General features: G+C 41.8%; 1 protein-coding gene across 1 annotated transcript in view; it reads right to left on the reverse strand.

The window, feature by feature from the left end:
* The window catches only part of ANO2 (anoctamin 2), a 334,204-nt gene that overhangs the window by 161,141 nt on the left and 147,653 nt on the right, over positions 1-25,410 (reverse strand). The window contains exons 12-13 of the mRNA XM_039218383.1: positions 9,309-9,443; positions 2,684-2,844 (exon numbers count right to left, since the gene is read on the reverse strand). Of these exons, the coding sequence (XP_039074314.1) occupies positions 2,684-2,844; positions 9,309-9,443 (296 nt within the window). The remainder of the gene's footprint in view (positions 1-2,683; positions 2,845-9,308; positions 9,444-25,410) is intronic.

Consider the following 25,410-nt stretch of genomic DNA (forward strand, 5'->3'; position numbering starts at 1 on the left):
TCAGATCCTCTGTCCCCCCCTCTCTGCCCCTCCCCTGATTGCACTTGCTCTCTCTCAAAAACAAATAAACCTTAAAAAAAAAAAAAAAGAAAAAGAGTGTTGACTTTTGTGACCGGGAGCCAGATCCACTTTGCCTCGCTGTGGACCCCCAGCTGGTAAGGGGCAGGACTGAGATACACACATCTAGGACTGCCTGGTCCCTAAGACAGTGTCCTTAACGTCTATTCAGAAGAGAGTTCAGAAACCCTGTGCCTTTACTTCCCGTTTCAATAGGGCTTCTCTCACTTTCCAAAAGTTCCCTGCAGTTTGAAGACAGACCACAGAGGAGCCAGGAGCTGGACCTGAAGACTCCCACAGACCCAGGCCTTGCTGGACTAGCACCTTCCACACAGCCCTGGCTCAGCAGCCCCCAATCTTGCTCCACTGACAGAGAGTCCCTCTGCAAAGTACTACTTCTCCCCAGCCTTCCTCCTGGCAGGTTGGGCCCCAGCCCAGGCCCACACAACACAGCACCACTGATCATAATAATCATGGTAATGAGAGGCAGTACTATTATTTTTAATTGTAATTTGCAGGCAATCATGCCCAGCGGCTCTTGGCTGCAGCAACCAAATACACAATCACATAAAACGCAGCAAGGCTGTTAGAAAACACAACTGAACTCCACGCTATGCCAGGAAGCTCTGACGCATCCCACCCTTCCTGCTTTCCCTGCATAGCCACAGGAGGGGGAGAGAGAAGAGCAAGGGGTGGGGGCAGTAAATTAAGGCAGATCCCAGGGGGGTGGGAGGCATCTGTTAATTATAGCTATTGAGGAAAGAGGAGAGGTAGTTGTTGGGGCTTGAGAGTAGGAAAGTACAATTGAAAACCAAGTTTCTCTTCAACAAGGGATTATGGATCCTAGGAAAGTCCGTAAGGGATCACAGGCCCTGTGTTATTAAGCTTGAGCTACTCAATCATTGGCATCTTTTTTTTTTTAATATTTTTTTAATGTTTTATTTATTTTTGAGAGAGAGAGAGACAGCATGAGTAGGGGAGGGTCAGAGAAAGAAGGAGACAGAATCTGAAGCAGGCTCCAGGCTCTGAGCTAGCTATCAGCACAGAGCCCGATGCAGGGCTTGAACCCATGAACCGTGCGATCATGACCTGAGCCAAAGTTGGATGCTCAACCAACTGAGTCACCCAGGCGCCCCAATCATGGGTATCTCTTAAGACAAATTGTTGGGAATTAAGATTGTAACATATCAAAAACTGAATATATGTTCCAGGTTCAAAATCAGTTCCAGTGGATTTGGGGGGTAATTATGAGATGCCCTGCTTGACAAGGAGCCACAGAGCTGGTGCCTAGGATGCCCCAGGCAACAAGCTTCAGCTTCAGCCAGTTCTGAACCTCTCCTGTGAACTATTCCAGAACCAAATGGTACTAAGTGTCACTTCCTCCTACTCCCTGCCCCTACTTCTGTGGATTGACTACTGCCCATGTGCTCCTGAGTAGTGGCGATTCCACCTGAGAACAAAGAATAGAGTGCCCCTGGAAATGTTTTTTGGTGACCTAGTAACATCTGGCGATCTTTCCAGTCTGGTTCTATCTCCACCCAAGAAGAGGTCTCTATAGGGAACAGGAAAGCTTGTATTCAGTACTCCCAGCACTACTGACAACAGACCTCTCCCTGTCCCCTCTTCACATTTTCAGGAATGTGTTACTCATAGTCCCATCCTGGCATGTCCTTCAGGCCCCATGGAGTCTGTGATAATCAAGTTTCCTTTCCAAAATGATCATGGCCCTGCTGCTCTGCAATCCAAAGGGGAAGCTAAGGGCTTGCATGGCCAATGGTGAGTAAAAAGTGAAAGTCAGGTGGCTACTCAAGATGGGCTGAAACATGTTGACTCTGTTCCTTGTATGATACACATAGGTGTGTCTTGGAAATGTCCAGTTATCACAGGGTTACTATTCCAGGTTATTCCATTCCAGTTTGTAAATAGAAGTGTGTGTGTGTGTGTGTGTGTGTGTGTGTGTGTGTGCGCGCACGCACGTGCACATGCATGTGTGTGTATGTTTGTGGTCAGATGGCTATGGCCCAGAGAAAGTTTATTACCCTAATACTCTGGGGGTAAGGGAGGAGAAGGAAAATGATGAAACTATCTGTTCTTTCCTTCACGAATTCTTTTGGGTGGAAATACTGACAATACTTCTCTGGCATTAAATAAAATCCCTAATATCTACACTCATGGTGTCCTGGAAATTGCACTGAGCCTGGAGTCAGGAGACCAGGTTTGGGCCCATCCTGACCACCAGCCACCCTGGTGACCACAGCAGTCACCCCACCACTCTGAGTGTTATACTGGATATCTATGACTTTATATCTCTTAGTAGATAGACTTTACAGGTGTGCTAGGGGTTTTCAAACATGCATTGGTTCAAATTCTGAATATATCATATATGAGGTTAAAACAAGATGAACATCCTATGTGCTTTTTAAAAATATATAAAGTGGTGGAGGATACTTCTAGCTCTATTCACATGTATAAGTAAGACATAAAGTTACTGTCCCCAAAATACTTCTTGAGGTGTAAGTATTAAATACTAAAAGACATAAATCAAAGGGTATGGGCTTCAGAGCATTGTCACTGTAACCACTTATAGGTATCACCAATATAAGCACGGCTCATGGTGACCACTTACCCCACAGAGCCATGAAGATGGAGAAGAAGACGGTGGCAGGGTTGTCAAACAGGTGGCTTGCCTTTGCCGTACCACAGGCTGAGCTGAGGTTCCAGTAATCACAGGACTTGTCACACAGGGGACACATGGTGAAGGCATTCTGCTGGTCACACATCTCTTTGCTGCAGTTGAGAGAGGCTGCTGGGTCAAGTGGAGCTCAAGTAGGACCCACCCCAGGCAAATCACCCTAAAAACACCTACCACTTCCAAATCCATGGCTGTGCTTATCAACTCCATAGGTGAGGTGTGTTAGAGACATTGGAATTGGATTCTTTGCCATGAGAGCTTTATTTCTGAATTTTGTCAAAGAAATGGATGGGCCACTTCTGAGGTACAGATCCCCCTGTCACTAGGAGTGTCCTAACAGAAAATTAGTGGGAATCTGTCAGAGACATTATACACTGAGTGATGCCTTATAAAGTCCCTTCAAAATGTGCTGCATCTATGAGGTTGGTGGGGAGCACCAACAACTATGAATCCATCACCCGCCTGAAGTCAGATTCCACTGCTGCTGTCACACAAGCACAGGCTGTCTTCTTAAACCCTACTGGCTGCCCTAAACACGTGTGGGACTCACTATGGGGAGAAGCAAACACAACAGTGTGGTTGGATCAACACAAGCTCTTACTTCTAAAGGAGAAGCCATGAGGGGCGCCCGGGTGGCTTAGTCGGTTAGGCGTCCGACTTTCGCTCAGGTCATGATCTCGTGGTTTGTGGGTTCGAGCCCCGCGTCGGGCTGTGTGCTGACTGCCAGCTCAGAGCCTGGAGCCTGTTTCAGAGTCTGTGACTCACTCTCTCTGACCCTCCCCTGCTCACGCTGTCTCTCTCTCTCTCTCTCCCCCAGAAATAAATAAAACATTAAAAAAAATAATAATAATAAAAAATAAAGGAGAAGCCATGGGAAGAAGAATAGAGTCAGAGCTGGGTTGGAAGCCCCTTTTTAAGTGTGTCAGCTACATGCACATTTGTAGAATGGAGATTAATACTGTCAGGATAATAAGAATGATCAAAACTATGAAATGGGGGACACCTGAGTGGCTCATTCAGTTGAGCATCCAACTCTGACTTCGGCTGTTCATGATCTAGTGGTCTGTGAGTTCAAGCCCCATATCAGGCTTTGCACTGTGTCAACATGGAGCCTGCTTGCGATTCTCTCTCCCTTTCTCTCTGCCCCTGCCCCACTTGTTCTCTCTCTCCCTTTCTCTTTCTTGATCTCTCTCTTAAAATAAATTTAAAAATTATTTTAAAAAAATATGAAATGGGATTCAGAAGAATGAAATAAGGTAAATTCTTCCAAAGTCTAGATTCTATGATACTTGTAGAGAGAAGCATGAATCAAATAACCATTAGCTATATTCTTAGCTATCCTCAGTAAATTTCCATTTAATGGACTGTGAATATAGTTGAAATTCCATTCACTCTTTAGGTGATTAGCTACATCCGATAAATTCAGGCTCATATGAATGCTTGCAAATAAGAACCAAAGAACTACCAGCCCTAATTGGCTTCCCCAGTGTCCTTCCACACTACATATTGGTAAGAAAATGAATGAACTCATCGCTCTAGTGTGTAATATTTCTCCTGGGGAATGGGTAGATGGTTAAGCTCATTGTTTGGGGGAAAAGGGTGGAGAACTCAAGATGTGATGAAAATGCAGCATTAGCTGTTCCCACAGAGCAGCTGGAGACACAGTCTTAGGGAAGTAGGGGTACTACACTCAAAACCATAGCTATGTTTCCTCTGGAAAGAGGCCGCAGAGGGCACTACAAAGTATGGCTGACAGGTGGGAGGCCATTGCCACAGTGTGTCGGCTGGTACCCTGTGTGCTAAATCAAGTGCTTAGATGAAACCCAGAAGTCAAGGGATGTCTGGATCCAGTTCCCTTTCATGAAGAAGCTGAAGGATTTCCCTGAGGGCTGTCGTTGTCTGTCAAGTCCCAGCTTTCAGGCTTGTTTTTAATGAGCTATTAAGCCCACAGCAAGGAAAGGCCTTCTGTGTGAGAGAATGGAAAGCTCTAGGTCTCTGAGACTAAATCCTCATTCTTCCACTGACTCGCTGCTAAGCTCTCCATTGGCAACTGTCAATAGCAGTGACTCACATCGACAATATTAAATAGTAATATTTAATAGTAAGTTCAGCCATGCTGGTTTTACTTGGGTACATTCTTTTTTTTTTTTTTTAAGTTGTTTTAAATGGTTATTTACTTTTGGGGGAGAGAGAGAGAGAGAGAGAGAGACAAAGTGCAAGCAGGGGAAGGGCAGAGAGAGAGGGAGACACAGAATCCAAAGCAGGATCCAGGCTCTGAGCTGTTAGCACAGAGCCCGATGTGGGGCTCGAACTCTCCAGTCATGAGATCATGACCTGAGCCAAAGTTGGATACTTAACCAACTGAGCTACCCACATACCCCACACTTGGGTACATTCTTATTGGTAACTAGAAAGCAAGGCTTATTCTATGTCTTCTGGGTCAGACAAGTGTCCGCTGTATCATTGATAAGGAGTTGTTATTTTCAGAGAAGAGAGTACCCTCTTAAAAAAACAGATTCACATACAAAACTGTTAGTCTGTATGAAGTATAGTAAAGAGCTGTGCTTTTAAGCCATGTTTGAGAACATATATAAGTTTCTCAGTGCTGTCCTTCAAGTATGTGTGTCAGGGACATCACTTTGCTCTTTGGGGATTTTTTTTTTTTTTTACACATAGACTTTGGGAGGGATAATCCTAGTCAACCTAATTCTCATCAAACCTAGTCAATGCTAAAAAAGGTCAGGAATGAAAACAGTGTCAGCAACCAGTTTGGTACAAAGCACTTTGAAACTTAAGTGCTGTGTCACCAATCATTTGTACAAAACGGCAGCTATTATAACATGGACACTCCTCAGATCATTTAAATTTAAAGTCAAAATACTTTATAGGTATTGGGTTGTTTTGTTTGTTTGCTCGATGCAAGCAATTTGAGCAGAATTCTGGAGAAATTCTGCCTTCAGAGGATATTAAAATGACTTTGTATTCTCTGAGAGAGGCTGTCTCTCTAGACAAGCTGAAAAGACAACTGGAAAGATGAGGGAAGCTCACCTAGAACTGAAATCACACCTGGGTTATTCAATGGCTGCATAATCCACAGATTTCCTGTTAGAAGCAATGTGGCTATAAATCATATTTCTTCAATCTATTATTTTCTCAAGAAAGCATAAGAAGATTGATAAATGGCCTGGTAATCAGCTGAACCGGGACCACAAGGTGAGTGGTGGTCTTAATCAGTAGTAACTCATTGCTCACAAATTACATGATACAGGGCTGTGTTAGCATGAAGGGAGAGGTACAATACAGCAATGATTCAAGAAATTCAGACACAACATCTGCTATTAAAGTCTAAGACCTAAAGTAACCATTTTTTTTTCAACATGGTTTAGATCAATCAGGTTTTTTCTAAATGCCCCAGTCTTTCCTACCCATGTAAGCAAATGCCTAATAAATGGAATCAATCCCTTGGTTAGTAGAGGAAAGTACTAGAGCCATATCATACACATATGGAACTATTTATTACTCATAAGTGATATTTGTATCTCACATATCAAAGTTGTTGGTGATAAAAGGTACCATTTAAAGTTCCATATAATGTAAGTTTTCTGCTTTTGATATTATACTACAGTTACATGAGACATAACCAGTGGGGGGAACCGGATGAAGGGTATAATGGGCCCTTTGTACTATCTTCCTATTAATCTATAATGTTTTCAAAATAAAACATTTTTTAAATGATACATAGATAATAAATTCCAGGCTTAATGTCAAAATACTCTAAAGTAATCCCTGGAATTACTTCTGCAAGTTTTTAATCATGTTTAGGAGCAGCTGACAGACACACATCCTTGAAGAGTATGAGTTTGTTTAGATTCAGTATTGGGATTTAAAGATTATCCTTTTGTTGATGGGGAGTGGTATTTTATGAGTTTTCATCAATCCCACAGAGCTTGGATTTCTGATGGATAAATTATGATTAAAGAGGAGTTCTTTTAAAAAAAAAACTCTTCATAATACACTTATTTTTTTTATCATTTACATCTTCCTTATTTATCACACACAAACCTGAGTCTACAAGACCAACAACCAAAATTTCGACTTGATAACAGTCAATTTCAAACTTTTTTGACTGTGACCTATAGTTTAAAAAAAATCTTTTAGTCAGATTCCAGTATGCAAATACACACATACTCTCTCCCCCATAAACATACTTATATAACTAAATAAAATCTCATAAAACAATATGTTTACCTCCTTCTTATGAATACTAGTATTATGAATATTATGAGTACTAATGTTACATTTCATTTTACTCTATCCTGTCTTTTTCTGGTCCACTTAACACATAACCATTCAGCTGATTCTATAATTCATTAACGGGCTGATATACATAGTTTGTGAAACATTACATACTCTTACAGGTAATAGGATACACCTGCAGTGATAATGACGACATTTTACATGTATATACTTGCATATATACAAGCTCATGTGTATAGACATATACTTTTCAGCATGTGTAGACCATGGTAATTACCATCTAAAATGGTCAGTCTCACATATTCCCAGATGGGGAACCAGGGCACAAGTTCTAAATCCCGACATAGACCAGCACGCTGAAGCCCCCACCTACACTGGCATTGCCTCTCTACGCACAGTAGGGATTTTTCCAGTTTGGATCAATCTGAGGCCCAGCCCTCTATAGATCAAACTGGGCAAGCGAAATGGAGCAGCCACGTTTCCTGACAAAGCACCAGGCAAGGCCAGCTGAAGCTACCTGGAGAACCGAGGAAGATATGAGCCCTCTGGGGGACTTAACATCTTATGGAGAAAAGCAAAGACTTGAGAGCAAGAAGCAGCAGAGGTAAAACCACAACCCTGACAATTAGTAGTTGTTGAAGCTGGACAAGTTACGTGACCACACTTAGCATCAGTGTCGCAACCTCAGATGAAAATAATACCTACCTAACAGTTTACAACAGCTGATCTCTACAGGATCGGAGAAACTAGTACATGAAAACCACCCAGCACCGTGCCTGGCACAAGGTAGATATCTGGTAAGTATCCGTTCTCCCCTCGTGCTCAATGGCCAGAGGAAAGCAGAAACTCTACCACGTATCTCTTGTGACAAAGGTCCCAGAACTCCCCGTCAAGAACTCCAGATAATTGGTCCTGGAGTTTTACACACAAAAATATCCTAACTCTTGTCTCTGATCTCAAGGTATTTCACTTTATTCTGACCACTGGCAATGCCAATTCCAGCTTCTCTAGTTTACAAGACCATTTCTGTAGACTGACATGGAGGCAAGAAAAGCTACCTGGTTCCTGCCACTGGTGAAACCCTTTCCCCAAAGGAGCACAGCCCTTTCTCCAGGATGGCCATTACTTCCTCCAACTACAGGTAACACCCATGGCCTGCCCAGTGTCCTCATCCACCTGGCTACTGAAGGGACATCCTGCTGGTACAGTGTGATCCTGGCCCACAGCCATGACTGCTGGCCCAGGGCCCCCACCTAATCCAAAGTGAGCCAACAGGACTTTTTCATTCAGGACCAATCAAATAGAAAGCTCTAAGTTATAACGCCCATGAGCTATTAGTAGGAGTGTTTACATCAAATGGAGGAAATCTGTGGTGAAACAAATATGAGAAAGAACCAGAGACAGGAGATAAACAGAGTCCCTATTTCCATTGTCCCTTCACTTTTCGAGGACAGTGCTGCAGAGAACAAGAGATTTCAATCTGAAATACAAATTAAGTGTCTCTCTTGTCACTTGTACTTTATTTCTACATACGTTGACCCTTTCAACAACTATTTATTATATTCTGCCATGTGCCAAACATTGTCTCCTTGAATCCTCACAAAAACATCACAAGATATGAGTTATTATCACCATTAACAGCCAAGAGAAGCAAGAGTAGGGAGTAAACTACCCGGTCCTTCAGCTAATACGTAATGCTGCCCATCCTAAAGGGTGCTATTTTTAAGTGCTTATATTCTTTGTACTCTTTTTTCACCAGAAGGACCTATCTCTTGGTTCTCCAAGAGCCCAACATGGGGCCTATCACTTGCAGTTTCCAACTTCCTGAACCAGAGGCTGAGCCCTTCTTTCCAGAACTGCCTGCTTCCATGGTTGGCCCCACAGTGTTTTATCCCAACAGTGTTTGACCATATAAACATGTGATCGCCACTCAACATTTCCTGCCTTGGGTCCTACAGAAAACCAGAGAAAAAAATAAGTCGTGAAGTTGAGGGAGAAATGTATTTCTCAGGCATGATTTTTTTTCATCGGGTATAATCCATTTGCCCATATCAGATTCAGGCCCTGGAGAAGAGCTTAAGTAGGAAAGGAAGGGAGCCACCCCAGCACAGCTCTGAAGCCATTGCCAGACTCTGTAGTTCCCAGATATGTCTCTGGAGGGAAGTTGCATGTGTGGTAGGAGGAGGAGAGAATAGAGGGTGAGGACTTTGGAAGGAAGCGTGTGAAATGTACTTGCAACTGGGATGAATCTCCAAACTACTGCCATGTGGGAACTGAGCCCTTTTCTTTAAAACCATCTCACCTGGGAATATCTTCTTCGATTGTTGCACATCCATAAAGAAACACGATCACCCCGATTACAGAAGATGGGATGAGGAATGATGTATATAATCCCAGCCAGGCAAAATACAGTCCAATTTTTTCCCCAAAATACTTCCTGAAAAAGAAAGAAAATAGCAACACATAAGAACAACACCATAGACTTTCCTCATTTCTGTTTGTTCTAAACCTGACAATGGGTTGGTGTAAAGGAAAAGAGATAGAATTTAGACAGAGGCGACAGAGGGACCCTGGCACAAAGATCAGCTGGTCTCCTCTGATATGAATTACGTTCCCTTGGAATCACACACACACATACATACACACACACACACACACACACACACACACACACACACACACTCCTGCCCTGGCTATTCCTATGTCATAGCTGCAGGAAGGAATCCAGCCCTAACATAACAGCAAGCTGAATATGCCATACATTTTGGCATCTTTACCAGACAAACACGAATGACACATCATCATCTCATGAGTACCACAACCCATAGAAAAACATACCTTTTCAGAACTCGCTTATATGAACAAAACACAGAAATTATATAGCTGAGCATGTATACTTGTGTACACAAAGCATGAAACCCATAGAAAGAGGACTAGATGCATTTTGATAATATATTAGCAGTGTTTCTTTAGCTGCCTGGAATTATGGGTGGGTTTCTTTTTATTTCTTTATTTTTCATCATTCTGCATTTTTAAACTCTCTACTTTGTTAATGAATTATTTTTATTTACAAAAATTCCTATTGAAGAGAAAATTAACAAGCCATTATCTTTTTGGTCCTCATTCAGGAAGGTTAGTAAATTAGCACACCAAGTCTCTAAAAAGGGATTCTTTTCCCTTTAAACAAATCATGGTTAAGGACACCTGATGAGGAAAATAAAACCACAGGGAAACAGTAGATTTTATTTCTCGAGAGCCTCTGACATAAAACACAGGAGGGACAAGGGAGTGCAGCCCAGTCTTTGATGTGAGGACGAAAGAATAACAACAGAGAACAGAATCTATTTCTCCACTACCAGAGGTGCTCCTCCCACCTTGGATGTAGATTACTGCGAGTAAATGGGGCTTCCACCTTAAAAGCAAGATAAATCTGGATATCTGTGACATCAAACCTTCCTTGAACCCATCAGGGATTGGAGGCTGCAAGGTAATCATGTGAACTGAACTGAAAAAAAAAAAAATGACAATCCCCTTCAAGGAAAGATGGGTCACGTGAGCAAGTTTCAGATTTGGCAGAGCATGGGAAGAAAATGCAGTCACCATAAAAGTGGGTACAAACAAATACATACAATTTTTTAAATCCTGAAAGACTGAGTACAGGTTAGCATGACATAATAGAATAACTGGGAGCTCCAGGCACAACAGGGGTTAGCGCTCATTCATAAGATCCTAGCCAAGAACCGCCACCCAGTACTCATGACGATGGTTAACGAGCAAGGTCAGAAACTGGAAAGGGCCTCCTTAATTGCAGACGGGTGTGAAAGCACACCCATCTACCAGGACCATCTCTTATTCAAATCACTGAGTGACAAGGATCAGCAGTCTGCAGTGAGGGAGGGGCAGGAGAGAGACCCCTCTGAGGCAAAGGACTGCTGACAGCTGACGGTGCAAAGGGGACAATAAGGACAAACTGTCAGCACTCCAGGGAACACACAAAGTACAAGGTAATAGCATCCCACTACTGAAGGAATCTGAAGTCTGTTGGACACTGAAGTGGCAGACACACTCTCACAACAACAAAATCCAAGCCCTGCTCAACCTCTGACTAGGTTGACTCTTCCTCTCATTATTGGCGTGACAGAAGTACAAGCCCATTTGAGTTTTTCTTTTCTTGTTAGGTTTATTTATTTATTTTGAGAGAGAGAGAGAGAGAGAGAGAGCGAGCGAGCGAGCACGTGAATGTGCAAGAGTACACAGGCAGGGGAGGGGCAGAGAAAGTGAAGGAGAGAGAATCCCAAGCAGGCTCTGTCCTGTCACCACAGAGCCTGATGTGGGGCTCAATCTCACAAACCATGAGATCGTGACCTGAACTGAAATCAAGAGCCAGATATTTAACTGACTGAGCCACCCAGGCACCCTGAGTCCATTTCTAGGTGTATATACCATTTACCTCAGTTACTATTGTCCTTTCATGCACAGTATCCAGAATTCAATAAAAAAAAATCTGAAGATACATAAAATATTACAAACTCACTGTCAAGAAATTAGGAAATCAACAAAACCAAAGTTGCTATAGATGCCAGAATTATTAGGGACTTTAAAATAATTATAATTCATTTTTTAAGAAAGAATCTAATGCAAAAGTAGGACAACATGTGTGAGAAAACCGGGAACTTCTATAGAAAGATGGAAATACAAAAATGTAAAATGGAATTGCTAGAGAAAAAAAAAAGCAATAATGGATATCAGATATGAGAAATGTCTTTATTAGAGTGCCTTAGCAGGAAACTAAACACAGCTGAGGAAAGACTAAATACATCTGAATATAAGTCAACAAATATTATCCAAACTAAGACACAAAGAAAAAGAACAGAAGAAAAAAATGGCAATCAAGAGACACGGGATAATATCCTAGGGTCTATCATATATGTAATTGACGTTCCAGAAAAATTAAGAGAAAGAGACAAAAGAAATATTTGAATGGATTCTGGCTATAAAACTTTTCCAAAACTGGGGCGCCTGGGTGGCTTAGTCGGTTAAGCGTCCGACTTTCGCTTAGGTCATGATCTCGGGGTTCGTGGGTTCGAGCCCCGCATCGGGCTCTGTGCTGACTGCCAGCTCGGAGCCTGGAGCTTATTTCTGAGTCTGTATCTCCCTCTCTCTCTGACCCTCCCCTGCTCACGCTGTCTCTCTCTCTCTCTCTCCTAGAAAAAAAAAAGTGGTTTTATTTAAAAAAAAAAAAACTTTTCCAAAATTAATAAAAAATAATAAAACACAGATCCAAGAACTCGAGAGAACTCCAAGCAGAATATAAAAACAAAAACAGAATCCCACATACCTAGACATATCATAATCAAACTTCTGAGAAACAAAGACAGAAAATCTTTAATTAAGCTGGGATGAGGAGGGGGGTGATATTGGGGAGGGGAAGGTATTATATGCAAAGGAATAAAGGTAAGATTTACAGCCAATTTCTTGGCAGAAACCATGCAAGCTAGAAGATAATAGAATGTCAACCTTAAAGAATGGAAAGAAAAAAAAACAGTCAAACCAGAATACAGAATACTATATGAAATAGTGCTCCCACAGGGTATAAAACTAGTTCTTTGGAAGCCAAAAACTATCTTAGGTAGCTTTTAGGTGGTTTTTAGGTCTCCAAAGTCCCACAATACATAAACGGATACACAGTACATACATGGTATTTAAATTTCATGGACGAAAGCTATAATGGAATAAAGGCAGAGAAACATTGGTATCAAGCAAAAATAGTGATGATGTCTTAGGGAGTTTATAATGTATATAGGAATATGACAATAATAGTACAAAAGACAGGAGGGAAGAAACCAAGAGATACTACTGGAAAGCCCATACCCTGAGTTTGAAATGGTATAATATTATTTTATCTTATTATTCTTTTAAAATTTATTCTCAAGTTAGATAACATACAATGTATGCAGTGTGCTCTTCGTTTCGAAGATAGATTCCTGTGATTCATCGCTTACATACAACACTCAGTGCTCATCCCAACAAGAGCCCTCCTCAGTGCCCATCACCTACTGCCCCCTCCCCCACTCCCCTGTCAACCGCCAGTTTGTTCTCCCCATTCAAGAGTCTCTTATGGTTTGCCTCCCTCTCTGTTTAAAACTATTTTTTCCTTTCCCTTCCACCATGGTCCTCCATTACATTTCTCAAGTTCCACATATGAGTGAAAACATATGATATTGATCTTTTTCTGATTGACTTGTTTCACTTAGCATAACACCCTCCAGTTCCATCCACATTGCTGCAAATGGCAGGATTTCAATCTTTCTCATTGATAAGTGGTATTCCATTGTATATATAAACCACATCTTCTTTATCCATTCATTAGTTGGTGGACATTTGGGCTCTTTCCATAATTTGGCTATTGTTGACAGTGCTGCTAGAAACATTGCGGTGCATGTGCCCCCATGAATCAGAACTCCTGTATCCTTTGATAAATTCCTAGAAGCACTATTGCTGGGTCATAGGGTAGTTCTAGTTTTAATTTTTTGAGGAACCTCCACAGTTTTCCAGAGTGGATGCACCCGTTTGCATTCCCACCAACAGGGCAAGAGCATTCCAATTTCTCCACATCCTCGCCAACATCTGTTGTTGCCTGAGTTGTTAATTTTAGTTACAAAGCTGTAATCATCATGACAGTATGGTACTGGTACAAGAACAGACACATAGACCAATGGAATAGAATAGAGAACCAAAAAATGGACCCACAAATATATGGCCAACTAATCTTTGACAGAGCAGGAAAGAGTATCCAATGGAAAAAAGACAGTCTCTTTAGCAAATGGTGCTGGAAGAACTGAATATGCAACATGCAGTAACATGCAACATGGAAGAATGAACCTGGACCACTTTCTTACACCATACACAAAAATAAACTCAATGGATGAAAGACCTAAATGTAAGATAGGAAACCATCAAAACCCTAGAGGAAAAAACAGGGAAAAACCTCTTTTACCTCAGCTGCAGAAATTGCTTGCTTGACACGTCCTCAAAGGCAAGGGAAATAAAAGCAAAATGAACTATTGGGACCTCATTAAGATAAACAGCTCTTGCACTGCAAAGGAAACAATCAACAAAACTAAAAGGCAACTGAAGGAATGGGAGAAGATATTTGCAAATGACATATCAGATAAAGGGTTAGTAGCCAAAACCCATAAAAATTTACCAAACTCAACACCTGAAAAGCAAATAATCAGTGAAGTAATGGGCAGAAGACATGAATAAACACTTTTCCAAAGAAGACATCCAGATGGCCAAGAGACACATAAAAAGATGCTCAACATCACTCATCATCAGTGAAATGGTGTAATATTATTTTAAAGTAGAATGTGATAAATTAAAGATGTATTCTGGTAAACCCTGAGAAACCACTAAATTTTTAAGATGGGTATAATTAATAGGCCAAAACGGGAGATGAAATTCAATCATAAAATACATTCATTTGCTAAGAGGTCACGAAAAGAGGAAAAACAGAAACAAACTACAGACAAAACAAATAGTAAGATGGTAATTTTAAAATATTAATGATAACATTAAATGTAAATGTATGAGAAACCCACCTTAATTATAAAGACATATATAGGAAAAAAAGTAAAGAAATAAAAAAGATATACCATGCAAACATGAATCAAAAGGAAACTGAGACATATAAAGAAGACTTCAGAACAAAGAAAATTACCTAGGATAAAGAAGGGCATCAATTAATGATAATGTGGTCAATGCATTAAAAAGGGCTAATAATCTTAAATGCATACACTAAAATGCATACATCAGCTGCATACATCAAAATACATAGAAAAAAAAACAATAGAACTAAAAGGATGAATAGACAAATTTTCAAAAGTAAAACTAGAGATTTTTACACTTCTCTCTCAAGTAAGGAGAGAAAACTAGATATAAAATCAGTAAGAACATAGATGTAACTACACACCAACTTGACCTGACAGTCCACAAAGAAGTAGAAAATACACTGTTTTCAATACACATGTAACAAGATAGTCTATATTCTAAGTCATAAAGGTAATCCAACAAATTTAAAAGGATTGAGGTAACGAAAAATTTATTCCCTGACCACAATTAAGTTAAACTAAAAATCAACAGCAGAAAAATATCTGAAAATAACCACAAATATCTGGAAATTAAACAGCACCTTTCCAAATAACCCAAAGAAGGAAAAAAGAAGAAATAAAGGAAATTAGAAAGTATTTTCAATTGAGTGAAAAGGAAAACATAACATATCAAAAATAGTGGGATGCTATTACAGCAATACTTAGAAATTTATAGCAATGAATACTTTTACTAACATAAGAAAGTTCTGAATCAATCATCTAAGCTTACACTTCAACTAGAAAAAGAAGAACAAATCCAATCCAAAGCAAGAAGGAAAGAAATAATAAAGTGGGGAGCAGAGGTCAGTGAGAAAGAAAAACAGAAAACTGATAGAGAAAGTCAATGAAACCAAAAGCTGGTTGCTTGACGGGATCCATAAAACTGATAAATTTTCAGTCAGACTAATCAAGAAAGTGAAAGATAAAACACAAATTACCAACATGGGGAATGAAGGAAGGGATATCACTACAGATCCTATTTTCCATGACCATGCAATACTATTAGCTGCTTCCTCATGGGTACATTCATCTTGCCTTCCCCTGCACTCCACACTGCCCACCTCTGGAAGAATAGAGGGGAACAGAGAAGGCAGGAGGCACATAAGACAAACTGCCCTAGAGCTCTTGTCTTGATTGTTTTGTATGGCCCCACTTTAAATTCTCATGACATCTTTTCCAGGTAAGAAAACTAAAGCTCTCTGGATAGACAGACTTGTCCAAGGTCACATGGCTAGTGCATGACAATGCAAGAGCCACCTGACCCCTCTATGTCTAGTGTGCTTGCCAGGATAACAACACCAGCCATAGTGACTGAAATTTATTGAGGGTTGATTCTTTGCCAAGCTCTGTTCTAAGAGAGTCTAAATACAGTCTATTTTTTTAGTCCTCACAACTCTATGAGGTAGTATGCTATTACCTGTCAGTTACGGATGAAGAAACTGATATACAAAAAGATTAGCCCAAGGTCACATGGCTAGTAAGAAAGCAGAGATAAGATTCAAATCCAATGAGGCTAACTTGATATTTCAGCTCTTCACCTCCATAGTATACTGACTTCTAGGAAGGACTTAGAGAAGGAAAAGGAAATGATTGAGCAGGGGACACGTCTACAGAAAACTTGCTGAGTTGGAGAAGGACAATACATAGCTACTTATCCATCCACCATCCCCTGCCATGTTCTCATTTTTATTTCCAGCTCTGAATCCAGACCATCTGAGGCATTCAGATATTCAGAGACATAAGATTTCCCCAACCATTCTCTTAACCCATATAATCTACAAATCTTTTCTCCTGTTGTTTCCCAGACTTATGCTTAAGAAGCTGATCTGATAAATTAAACCTTACCGGGTACTGTGTTACTTCTTCAATAACATTCCAAGCTTTATGGAAACAAAATACCTTAACCTCTTAAAGGAAGGGAGAGGGTATTTTAAGGGGCTCTTCTAACTGCTCTACCTAATTTACTCCTCTTTTTACCATAAAAATACTGCTGGTCAGAGGGGTGGATAGGAAGTCTGAATACAGAGCCTAGATACCTGGAAAAGGAAGGCAGGGAGGTCAAAAAGAATTAGGGTAAGAACATACAGAACAAAGTAGGGAAAAAAATCAATTGTGTCATTTAAGGAAAATAGTGTAGTAGAGTCAAAAATTCAGATGCCTTCAGAAGCCAGGCAGGAGCATAAATGTTTGATGTAGGCTGCACATGACCAATCACAGCATCTCCAGTGGAATGCTAGAGGGCTCAGGTCTGTCTCCAGGGACCAGTAACTACTCAGCTCCAGCAGTCCAGGGTGACATTTGAGAAAACGGGATCTGTGTTGCCAGATCCTACATTTTTCAAGAAAAGGTAGAAATCTGTATTTCTCCTAATTTTTCAAAGTTGGCAACTAATTCAACTGGAAAAAAATGTGTGAGCTAAACAAAAATATCCTAAGACTAGACAATGTCTATGGGAATATCAGCTGGTGCCCTCTCTGGTAGAGCACCTCCCACTCCTCTTTACCCATTTTGCTCTTGCTTCCCTCTAGCAACCATCAGTTTATTCTTGTGTTTATAGTACTAATTCTGTCCTTTGTTTATTCATTTTGTTTTGTTTTGCTGTTAGATTCCACATATGAGTGAAATCATACGGCATTTGTCTTTCTCTGTCTGACTTATTTTACTTAGCACAATACCCTTTAGGTCCATCCATGTTGTTGCAAATGGCAAAATCTCATGCTTTTCAATGGCTGTGTAATGTTCTATTATACATACATACCACATCGTCCTATCCATTCATCTATCAATGGACTCTTAGGATGCACAGGGGTGCATGTATTCTTTTGAATGTTTTCATTTTCTTTGGGTAAATACCTAATAATGGAGCTACTGGATCATTTGGTATTTCTATTACTAATATTTTGAGGAACCCCCATAGTGTTTTTCACAGAGCTGCACTAGTTTGTATTCCAGCCAACAGTGCATGAGGATTCCTTTTTCTACACATCTTTGCAACAACACTTATTTCTTGTCTTTTCGATTTTAGCCATTCTGACAGGTGTGAGGTGATATCTCATTATGGTTTTGATTTTCATTTCCCTGATGATGAATGCTGTTGAGCATCTTTTTATGTGTCTGTTGGCCATCTGTATATCTTCTTTGGAAAAATGTCTATTTAGACCTTCTGCCCATTTTTTAATTGGGTATTTATTACTTTTTTTTTTTTTGGTGTTGTCTTTGGTCTTTAAACATTTTGGATACTAACCCTTTATCAGATATGTTATTTGCAAATACCTTCTCCGCTTGTCAACTGTTTCCTTCACTTTGCAAAACCTTATTTTGATGTAGTTCCAATAGTTTATTTTTGTTTTTGTTTTCCTTGCCCCACAAGACATGTTTAGGAAAATGTTGCTATAGCCAATGTCAGAAAAATTACTGCCTGTGTTCTCTTCTAGGATTTTTATGGTTTCAGGTATCACACTTAGGTCTTTTATCCATTTTGAGTTTATTTTTATGTATGGTGTTAGATAGTGGTCTAATTTCATTCTTTTTTTAAAATTTTTTATAGTTTTTTGTTTATTTTTTGAGACAGAGACAGAGCATGAGCAGGGAAGGGGCAGAGAGAGGGGGAGACACAGAATCTGAAACAGGCTCCAGACTCTGAACTGCCAGCACAAAACCTGATGCAGGGCTTGAACCCACAAACCGTGAGATCATGATCTGAGCCAAAGTCAGACACTTAACCAACTGAGCCACCCAGTAACCCCTAATTTCATTCTTTCTAGTTTTTCCAGCACCATTTGTTAAAGAGACTCTCTTTTTCCTCACAGATATTCTTGGCTCCTTTGTCATACATTAATTGACCATGTAATCACAGGTTCATTTCTGGGCTCTCTATTCTGTTCAGTTGATCTACGTGTCTATTTTTGTGCCTGTACCATACTTTTTTAATTACTACAGCTTTGTAGTATATACTGAGGTCTGGAATTATGAGACTTCCAGCATTGTTTTTCTTTATCAAGACCAAAAGGATCATGCACCACAATCAAGTGGGATTTATTCCAAGGACACAAGATGGTTCAATATTTGCAAATCAATCAACATGATGTATCACATCAACAAAATGAAGGATAAAAATCAATAAAAAAACTCTCAACAAAGTAGGGTTAGAGGGAACATACCTCAACATAATAAAGACCATACATGAAAAACCCACAGCTCGCATATTAATAGAGAGAAACAGAGCTTTTCCTCCAGGATGAGGAACAAGACAAGGATATTCGTTCTGACCACTTTTATTAAACACAATACTGGAAGTCCTCGCCACACCAATCAGACAAGGAAAAAAAAACAGGGGTATCCATAATGGTAAAGAAGTTGTTAACCAGTCACTCTTTGCAGAAGACACGATACTATATATAGAAAACCCTAAAGACTCTACCAAAACATCTACTAGAAATAATAAATGAATTCAGTGAAGTTTCAGGATACTACATTAATACCCAAAAATCAGTAGCACTTTAATACACTAATAACAAAGTAGCAGAAACAGAAATTAAGAAAACAATCCAAAAGCAAGGGAATCAAGAGCAAAAATAAACGATTGGGACCTCATCAAGATTAAAAGCTTCTGCACAGCAAAGGAAACAACCCACAAAACTAATAGGCAACCAACGGAATGGGAAAAGATAGTTACAAATGACATATCAGATAAAGGGTTAATATCCAGAATCTATAAGAACTCACCAAACTCCACACCCAAAACACAAAGAACCCAGTGAAGAAATGGGCAGAAGATATGAACAGACACTTCTCCAAAGAGGACATCCAGATGGCCAACAGACACATGAAACGATGCTCAGCATCCCTCCTCATCAGGGAAATACAAATCAAAACCACCCTGAGATACCACCTCATGCCAACAAGAGTGGCTAAAATGAGCAAATCAGAGAACTCTAGATGCTGGCGAGGATGTGGAGAAATGGGCACCCTCCTACACTGTTGGCGGGAATGTAAGCTGGTACAGCCCCTCTGGAAAACAGTGTGGAGGTTCCTCAGGAAACTAACAATAGAACTCCCCTATGACCCAGCAATAGCACTGCTAGGAATTTACCCAAGGGATACAGAAATGCTGATGCATAGGAGCACATGTACCCCAATGTTCATAGCAGCACTCTCCACAATAGCTAAAACATGGAAAGAGCCTAAGTGTCCATCAACGGATGAATGGATCAAGAAGATGTGGTTTATCTATACAATAGAATACTACATGGCAATGAGAAACAATGAAATCTGGCCATGTGTAGCAACATGGATGGACCTTGAGGGTGTTATGCTGAGCAAAATAAGTCAGGCAGAGAAGGACAAATATCATATGTTTGCATGTATAGGAGGATTAGGAGGAACTTGACGGAGGACCATGGGGGAGAAGAAGGGGGGAAATAGTGGGGGAGACGGAGAGAGGCAAACCATGAGAGACTCTTGAATGCTGACAAAAACTGAGGACTGATGGATGTGGGGGGGAGGAGGGATGGGCATGGAGGAGGACACTTGTGGGGATGAGCACTGAGTGTTATGTGGAAACTAATTTGATAATAAACTATTTGTAAAAAAAAATAAAAATAAATAAAAAAAAAGAAAACAATCCCATTTACAATTGCACCCCCCCAAAAAAAATAAAATACCCAAACATAAACTTAACCAAAGAGGTAAAAAACCAGGACTCCAAAAGTTATAAGACACTGATGAAGGAAACTGAAGATGTCACAAACAAATAGGAAGATATGGAATGCTCATGGACTGGATGAATTAATACTGTTAAAACACCCATATTACCCAAAGCAATCTACAGAGTCAAAGCAGCCCCTATAAAAAATACCAACAGCATGTTTCACAAAAGTAGAACAAATAATACTAAAGTTTGTATGGAACCACAAAAGGCCCCAAATAACCAAAGCAATCTTAAAAAGGTTTTAAAAAAACACCACATGTCCTATAATCCACAGGCCAACAGATTCCCTGAAGATCGTTTTGTCTGTTCTGTTGCCTTCAAGACAGACAGCATTTAACCTACATCTGGTGTATGTATCATTCAGGCCCAGTGTGTCACCAGACCTGAACAGGGAGTTTGCACCTTAATGAAACACAAAAGGCCAGGATAACAAAAGACAAGGCTTCCAGAAGGCTGCCAGCCCTGAAATGCAAGGTCGGCATTGGGCCGGGCAGCCCAAGGCAGTGATGGGGTTGATCGCTGCTTGCGCCATTCCCAAGCAATCAGCTCAGAAGTGGAGGAGACGTGCCAGCGGGGCATGTTCCAGGGGAGCCAGCCCTGTCAGCCGGAGGGGCCAAATTCTGCTCTCAACTCCTGCCAAGCCCACATCAGCCTGGCAGCATGGGAAAAGCAAAGCACCTTCCTTCCTGGTCTTACGAAAAGCTCAGGCTTTCCCAGCCCCTCAGGAGACAGACTGTGGGCAGGTGCTGGGATGCCAAAGAGAAAGTTTGGAGCCTCTAATTAGAGTTCACAATGGTTGGTTCTCTGGAAGACAGCCTGGAAATTCCCAGCTACAGAAGAAGCCAGGCAAGCCAGCAAAGGCCTTTCCTTGGTGAAACCATGAGACTGGGCCAATTACCAATGCCCCTTTCCTATATCCTCAGCTCCTGGAAATCATAGCTCATACAGGGTGAGCACTGGGGAACAAGGGGAGAAATGCAACATTGATTTAGTATGTACCGTATGCCAGGCTCTGGGTTAAGTGCTTCATACACAATATCTCATTTAATGCCTGCAAAACCCTCCAAGGCAAGCTAAAAATTAGTGTTGTAATTAAGGTTAGATTCAGATGAGCAAAAACAGTTAAAGGTGACTTGATTTGTTCAGGTTTTTAAAAAGTCTCCTTGGGATAATATGCAGTCAAGTCAAGGTTCAAGTCCCTGTCAGAATGGTCTTGCCCAACTCAAGGAGCTTTCCTACACCTTTACAAGGTAGTATACAGGTGAGGAGGAAGTATGTGCATCCTTAGGATGAAAGAGGGGAAGGGGCTTATGGCCTCAAGGCTGATTGCTGGGAATTTCCTGGTCTAGACCTTGGAGCCCTACGCTGGTCCCCACTGCTCAGTAGCTGAGCTGGGCTGGATTGGCCCCCAGTACTGTGTGGGCATCCAAGAAGGGATGGCCAGGCCAGCATGGTCCCACTGGGGCATCCATCACGTGCTGCCTCTTCCTTGTCCCTGCTCTAGCCTCTTCAAGTCAGCTGGTTCATGAGAAGCTCTGGATCCTCCAGACTGTATTTGTGGTCTTTGGGAGGAAGGGGGTGCTATTTCAGGCTCAGCCATCTGGAGTCAGCTGCCCTGGCAGCAGCATGAAACTGGCATCATGCTGGATGCTGGGCTTCTCTAAAGGACTTGCAATTTCCTAAGGCTGCATTCTTTTTTTTTTTTTTTAATTTTTTTTTTATTTATTTCCAAGAGAGAGAGACAGCGTGAGCAGGGGAGGGTTAGAGAGAGAGGGAGTCACAGACTGAAACAGGCTCCAGGCTCTGAGCTGGCAGTCAGCACAGAGCCCGACGCGGGGCTCGAACCCACGAACCGCGAGATCATGACCTAAGCAAAAGTCGGACGCTTAACCAACTAAGCCACCCAGGCGCCCCTCCTAAGGCTGCATTCTAAGATAGGAAGTGCAAACCCTGGGCACTAGGATTCACCCCCAAAATATCCAGGTGCTTGCTTCCTCTTGCTTGCCTCCTACTCCAGAATAGTTTGACCCTAGGAAAGCACCAGAATAATGACCTCTCAACTCCTACCCTTCTACATCTTTCTATTTCTCTCTTACAATGGCCTCCCTCCATTAGAAAAGCTTGTTTTCCCTTTCTGTCTATTGGGAAATTCCCCATGTCTTATCACCTCCACTCCCCACTCCATTCCTAAGGAGTACTGGCCCCTCCTTATCTTCCCTGCAGCTGGGAGAGGTGGCAGTAGGTAGCAGAAAGGTTGCTAGAAAAGAAACCTAAGAAGAAAATCTATATCAAAAGGGATTTCAAACATTTATTATATAGATATACATTATATTCATTAAAGAATGGTGCTTATCAGTTTCTTTTCTTAGGGCCCACAATCCGAAGTCCTAAAGTACATGGTGCTTCTCTCAAGGAATACAGACATGCCTGTGAGAAAGGGCCCATGGTCACAGGACATCAGGTTCTCCAGGTCTCCCCCATCCCACCTCCCAGCTTCTGCCTCCTGATCACTAGCCTGGCAATCCAGGGCCGGAACCCATCCCCATGTTGGCGGGAGATCCCACTGTTGGGGAGCTGCAGCTGGATTGTCAACCATCTACCAAAGCTGAAAGCAAGAGCTGGGCTGCCTCCCGCTCTGCCACGCACAGGCCAGCACACACAGTAGCCCCTCTTCCAATCAACAATGGAGGGCAGGGAGGCTCTCAGTTCTGAGCCATCCCAAAGAGGCCAAGAGAAGGCCTCCTTCTGAAAAGAACATTTTGCAAATATGGGGCAAATTCAGAAAGGAGAGTGGAGAAAGGGCTAGGCTTCAGGGCTGTAAAAACCAGGCTTGGCTCGAGTCCTGACATTAAGAGACAACACAGATGCCAGCTAATGGGATGGGAGCACTTCAGAAGTTCCAGAGGGGGAAAAATACTCCTTGGAATCAGAGCTCCCTAAGTCCATGACACTCTCCTATGCCACTTCTGTCAAGTGTCTCCCTCTCCCCTCCAATTCCTCTGTTTGAAAAGGTTTCCAAATAAAGAACTGCTGTATGAAGCAAGGGAAGCTACAGGCCCAGGACTCAGAATCGGCAGGGATGGAGGGGCCCATCACAGGCCCCACAAGCAGCAGGTGTGTCCAGAGGTACAAATGGAACCGGGGAGGGCCAAGGACCGGAACATGGAGATGCCAAGCCCAGGGCCAAATAGAGAAGGGAGGGTCAGGCAATGGCAAGTTAGACAGATAAAAAGTCAGGGCTGGGAAAGTAAGTTAAAGTAGGATGAACAAGACAGAAAAAAACCAAGCTCCAAAAGGCAGAGCATTGGCAGGATCCTCTCTAGAACCCAGGAGAAATACAGAAAGCAAGTTCTGATCCTGGCTCTTTCCACACATTTGTGGATTCCCTTCAGCAGCTGGGTGGACCTCTGTTAACAGCTGTGCCTCCCCAGCCAAAAAAAGAAACAGATCACAAAGTAAAATAAAATATCTTTATCTCTAATTGTCCACTTTATTCCAGGTACTCTGTGGAATGCTTTCATTGCATTCTCCCTTATGAACCTCACAAGAGCCCTCTGAGTGAATATAGAGCTTGGCAAAAATGATGTCCTTGTGTGAATGAAAAGGTTCCTTTCTCTGGAAATACACAGCCCCACATCAGGGTAGAAAGCTTGGAGAGAGAATGTGGTGTGGATTCCAGCCCCCACTTACCCTCTCAAGCCAAGGGACCTATGAGCAAGGCACAAAATTCACTAGTCCGTGTGCAGTCCTATAAATACACTTATATCCCCATTTAATAGATGACAGGATGGGCATTTAAGTGTTAAAACCTCACGCAAGTGCATTAAGCCAATATTGGTCGTAAAGCCAATATTCGAACTCGAATAAGTCCAAAAGCCCCTGCTGTCAACTACCACACCAGTACCACAAAGAAGAAAGGAGTACCTTTCAGGAAGCCCTTCCAAGAGTTAACAGCAATGGCTATAGATTCCTAATGACCCTAAAAGAGTCAAGAAGCCTCATTCCCCAGTTGTGTGATTTGTCCCCAGTCCATGAGATGGAATCATAGAAAAAAGAAACATGATTGATATTCTCCCAGCTTGTTGATTTCCAATCTCATGATTCCACCAGCTGACCTGACACTTCCCCACGGGTGGCTAATAAGAGTCTCGAAGTCAATGCGCCCGAAGTGCAACTCTTGGTTTCTCTACGTCTCCCACCACCCTTCAACTGTCCTACCCCGTCCTCCTTATTAGGAGACAGAACCACAATCCAGGTGCCAGGACAAACACATGCAAGATCACAGACTCTCTTCGTCACACTCCACATCCAATCCATCATCAGACCCTGCAGACTATCCTTTCCAAAACTCATCAAATCCAACCATATCTCACCATCTCCGCCACTCACACCCTGGCCCCACTGTTGTCATCTCTCTCTTGAATCACTTCCACCTGTGCCCTGCAATATCGTTGCTACACAAAAGGCAGAAGAATCTTTTTAAACATCTCTCAGGTTGATTATTCCTCTGCTCAAGATAACTGTATGACTTTATCACATGTACAATAACACTTGAAATTGTTTTCATGATCTGCAGGGTCCTATGTGATCTGGCCTCAACCCCCTCACCCCCCTGAAATAGGTCCAACTTCATGTTCTCCTGCTATCCCCCCTTTGGCTTTGCTCCATTTCACTCACCCCTCTTGTTCTTCAAGCACGCCACATCTGCTCCCACCTCAGGGTCTTTGCTATGGCTGTGCACTTGGCCTGGGACACCCTTCCCTCAGACTTTCTCATACTCACTTCCTCCGAAAGGCCTTCTGTGATGCACCCATCCCAAATGTCACCACTGTCTGGCTTTGCTTCATTTTTCTTCATGACACTTGTCATTACTCAACATTATGTGCTAAATTTATTGGTGTCTTTCTCCATCTCTGCTGCTAGAATGTAAGCTTAACAAGAGCAGAGAGATTTTCTGTTCCATTCGCTATTGTTCCCTTAGTGCCTGGAATGTGTCTGGTACATAGCAGTGACTTAATAAGCATTTGATTAGTGGATGAGTAACT

The sequence above is a fragment of the Hyaena hyaena genome, unplaced genomic scaffold (assembly GCF_003009895.1).
Source record: "Hyaena hyaena isolate Hyena2069 unplaced genomic scaffold, ASM300989v1 scaffold_760, whole genome shotgun sequence".
Taxonomy (NCBI): Eukaryota; Metazoa; Chordata; class Mammalia; order Carnivora; family Hyaenidae; genus Hyaena; species Hyaena hyaena.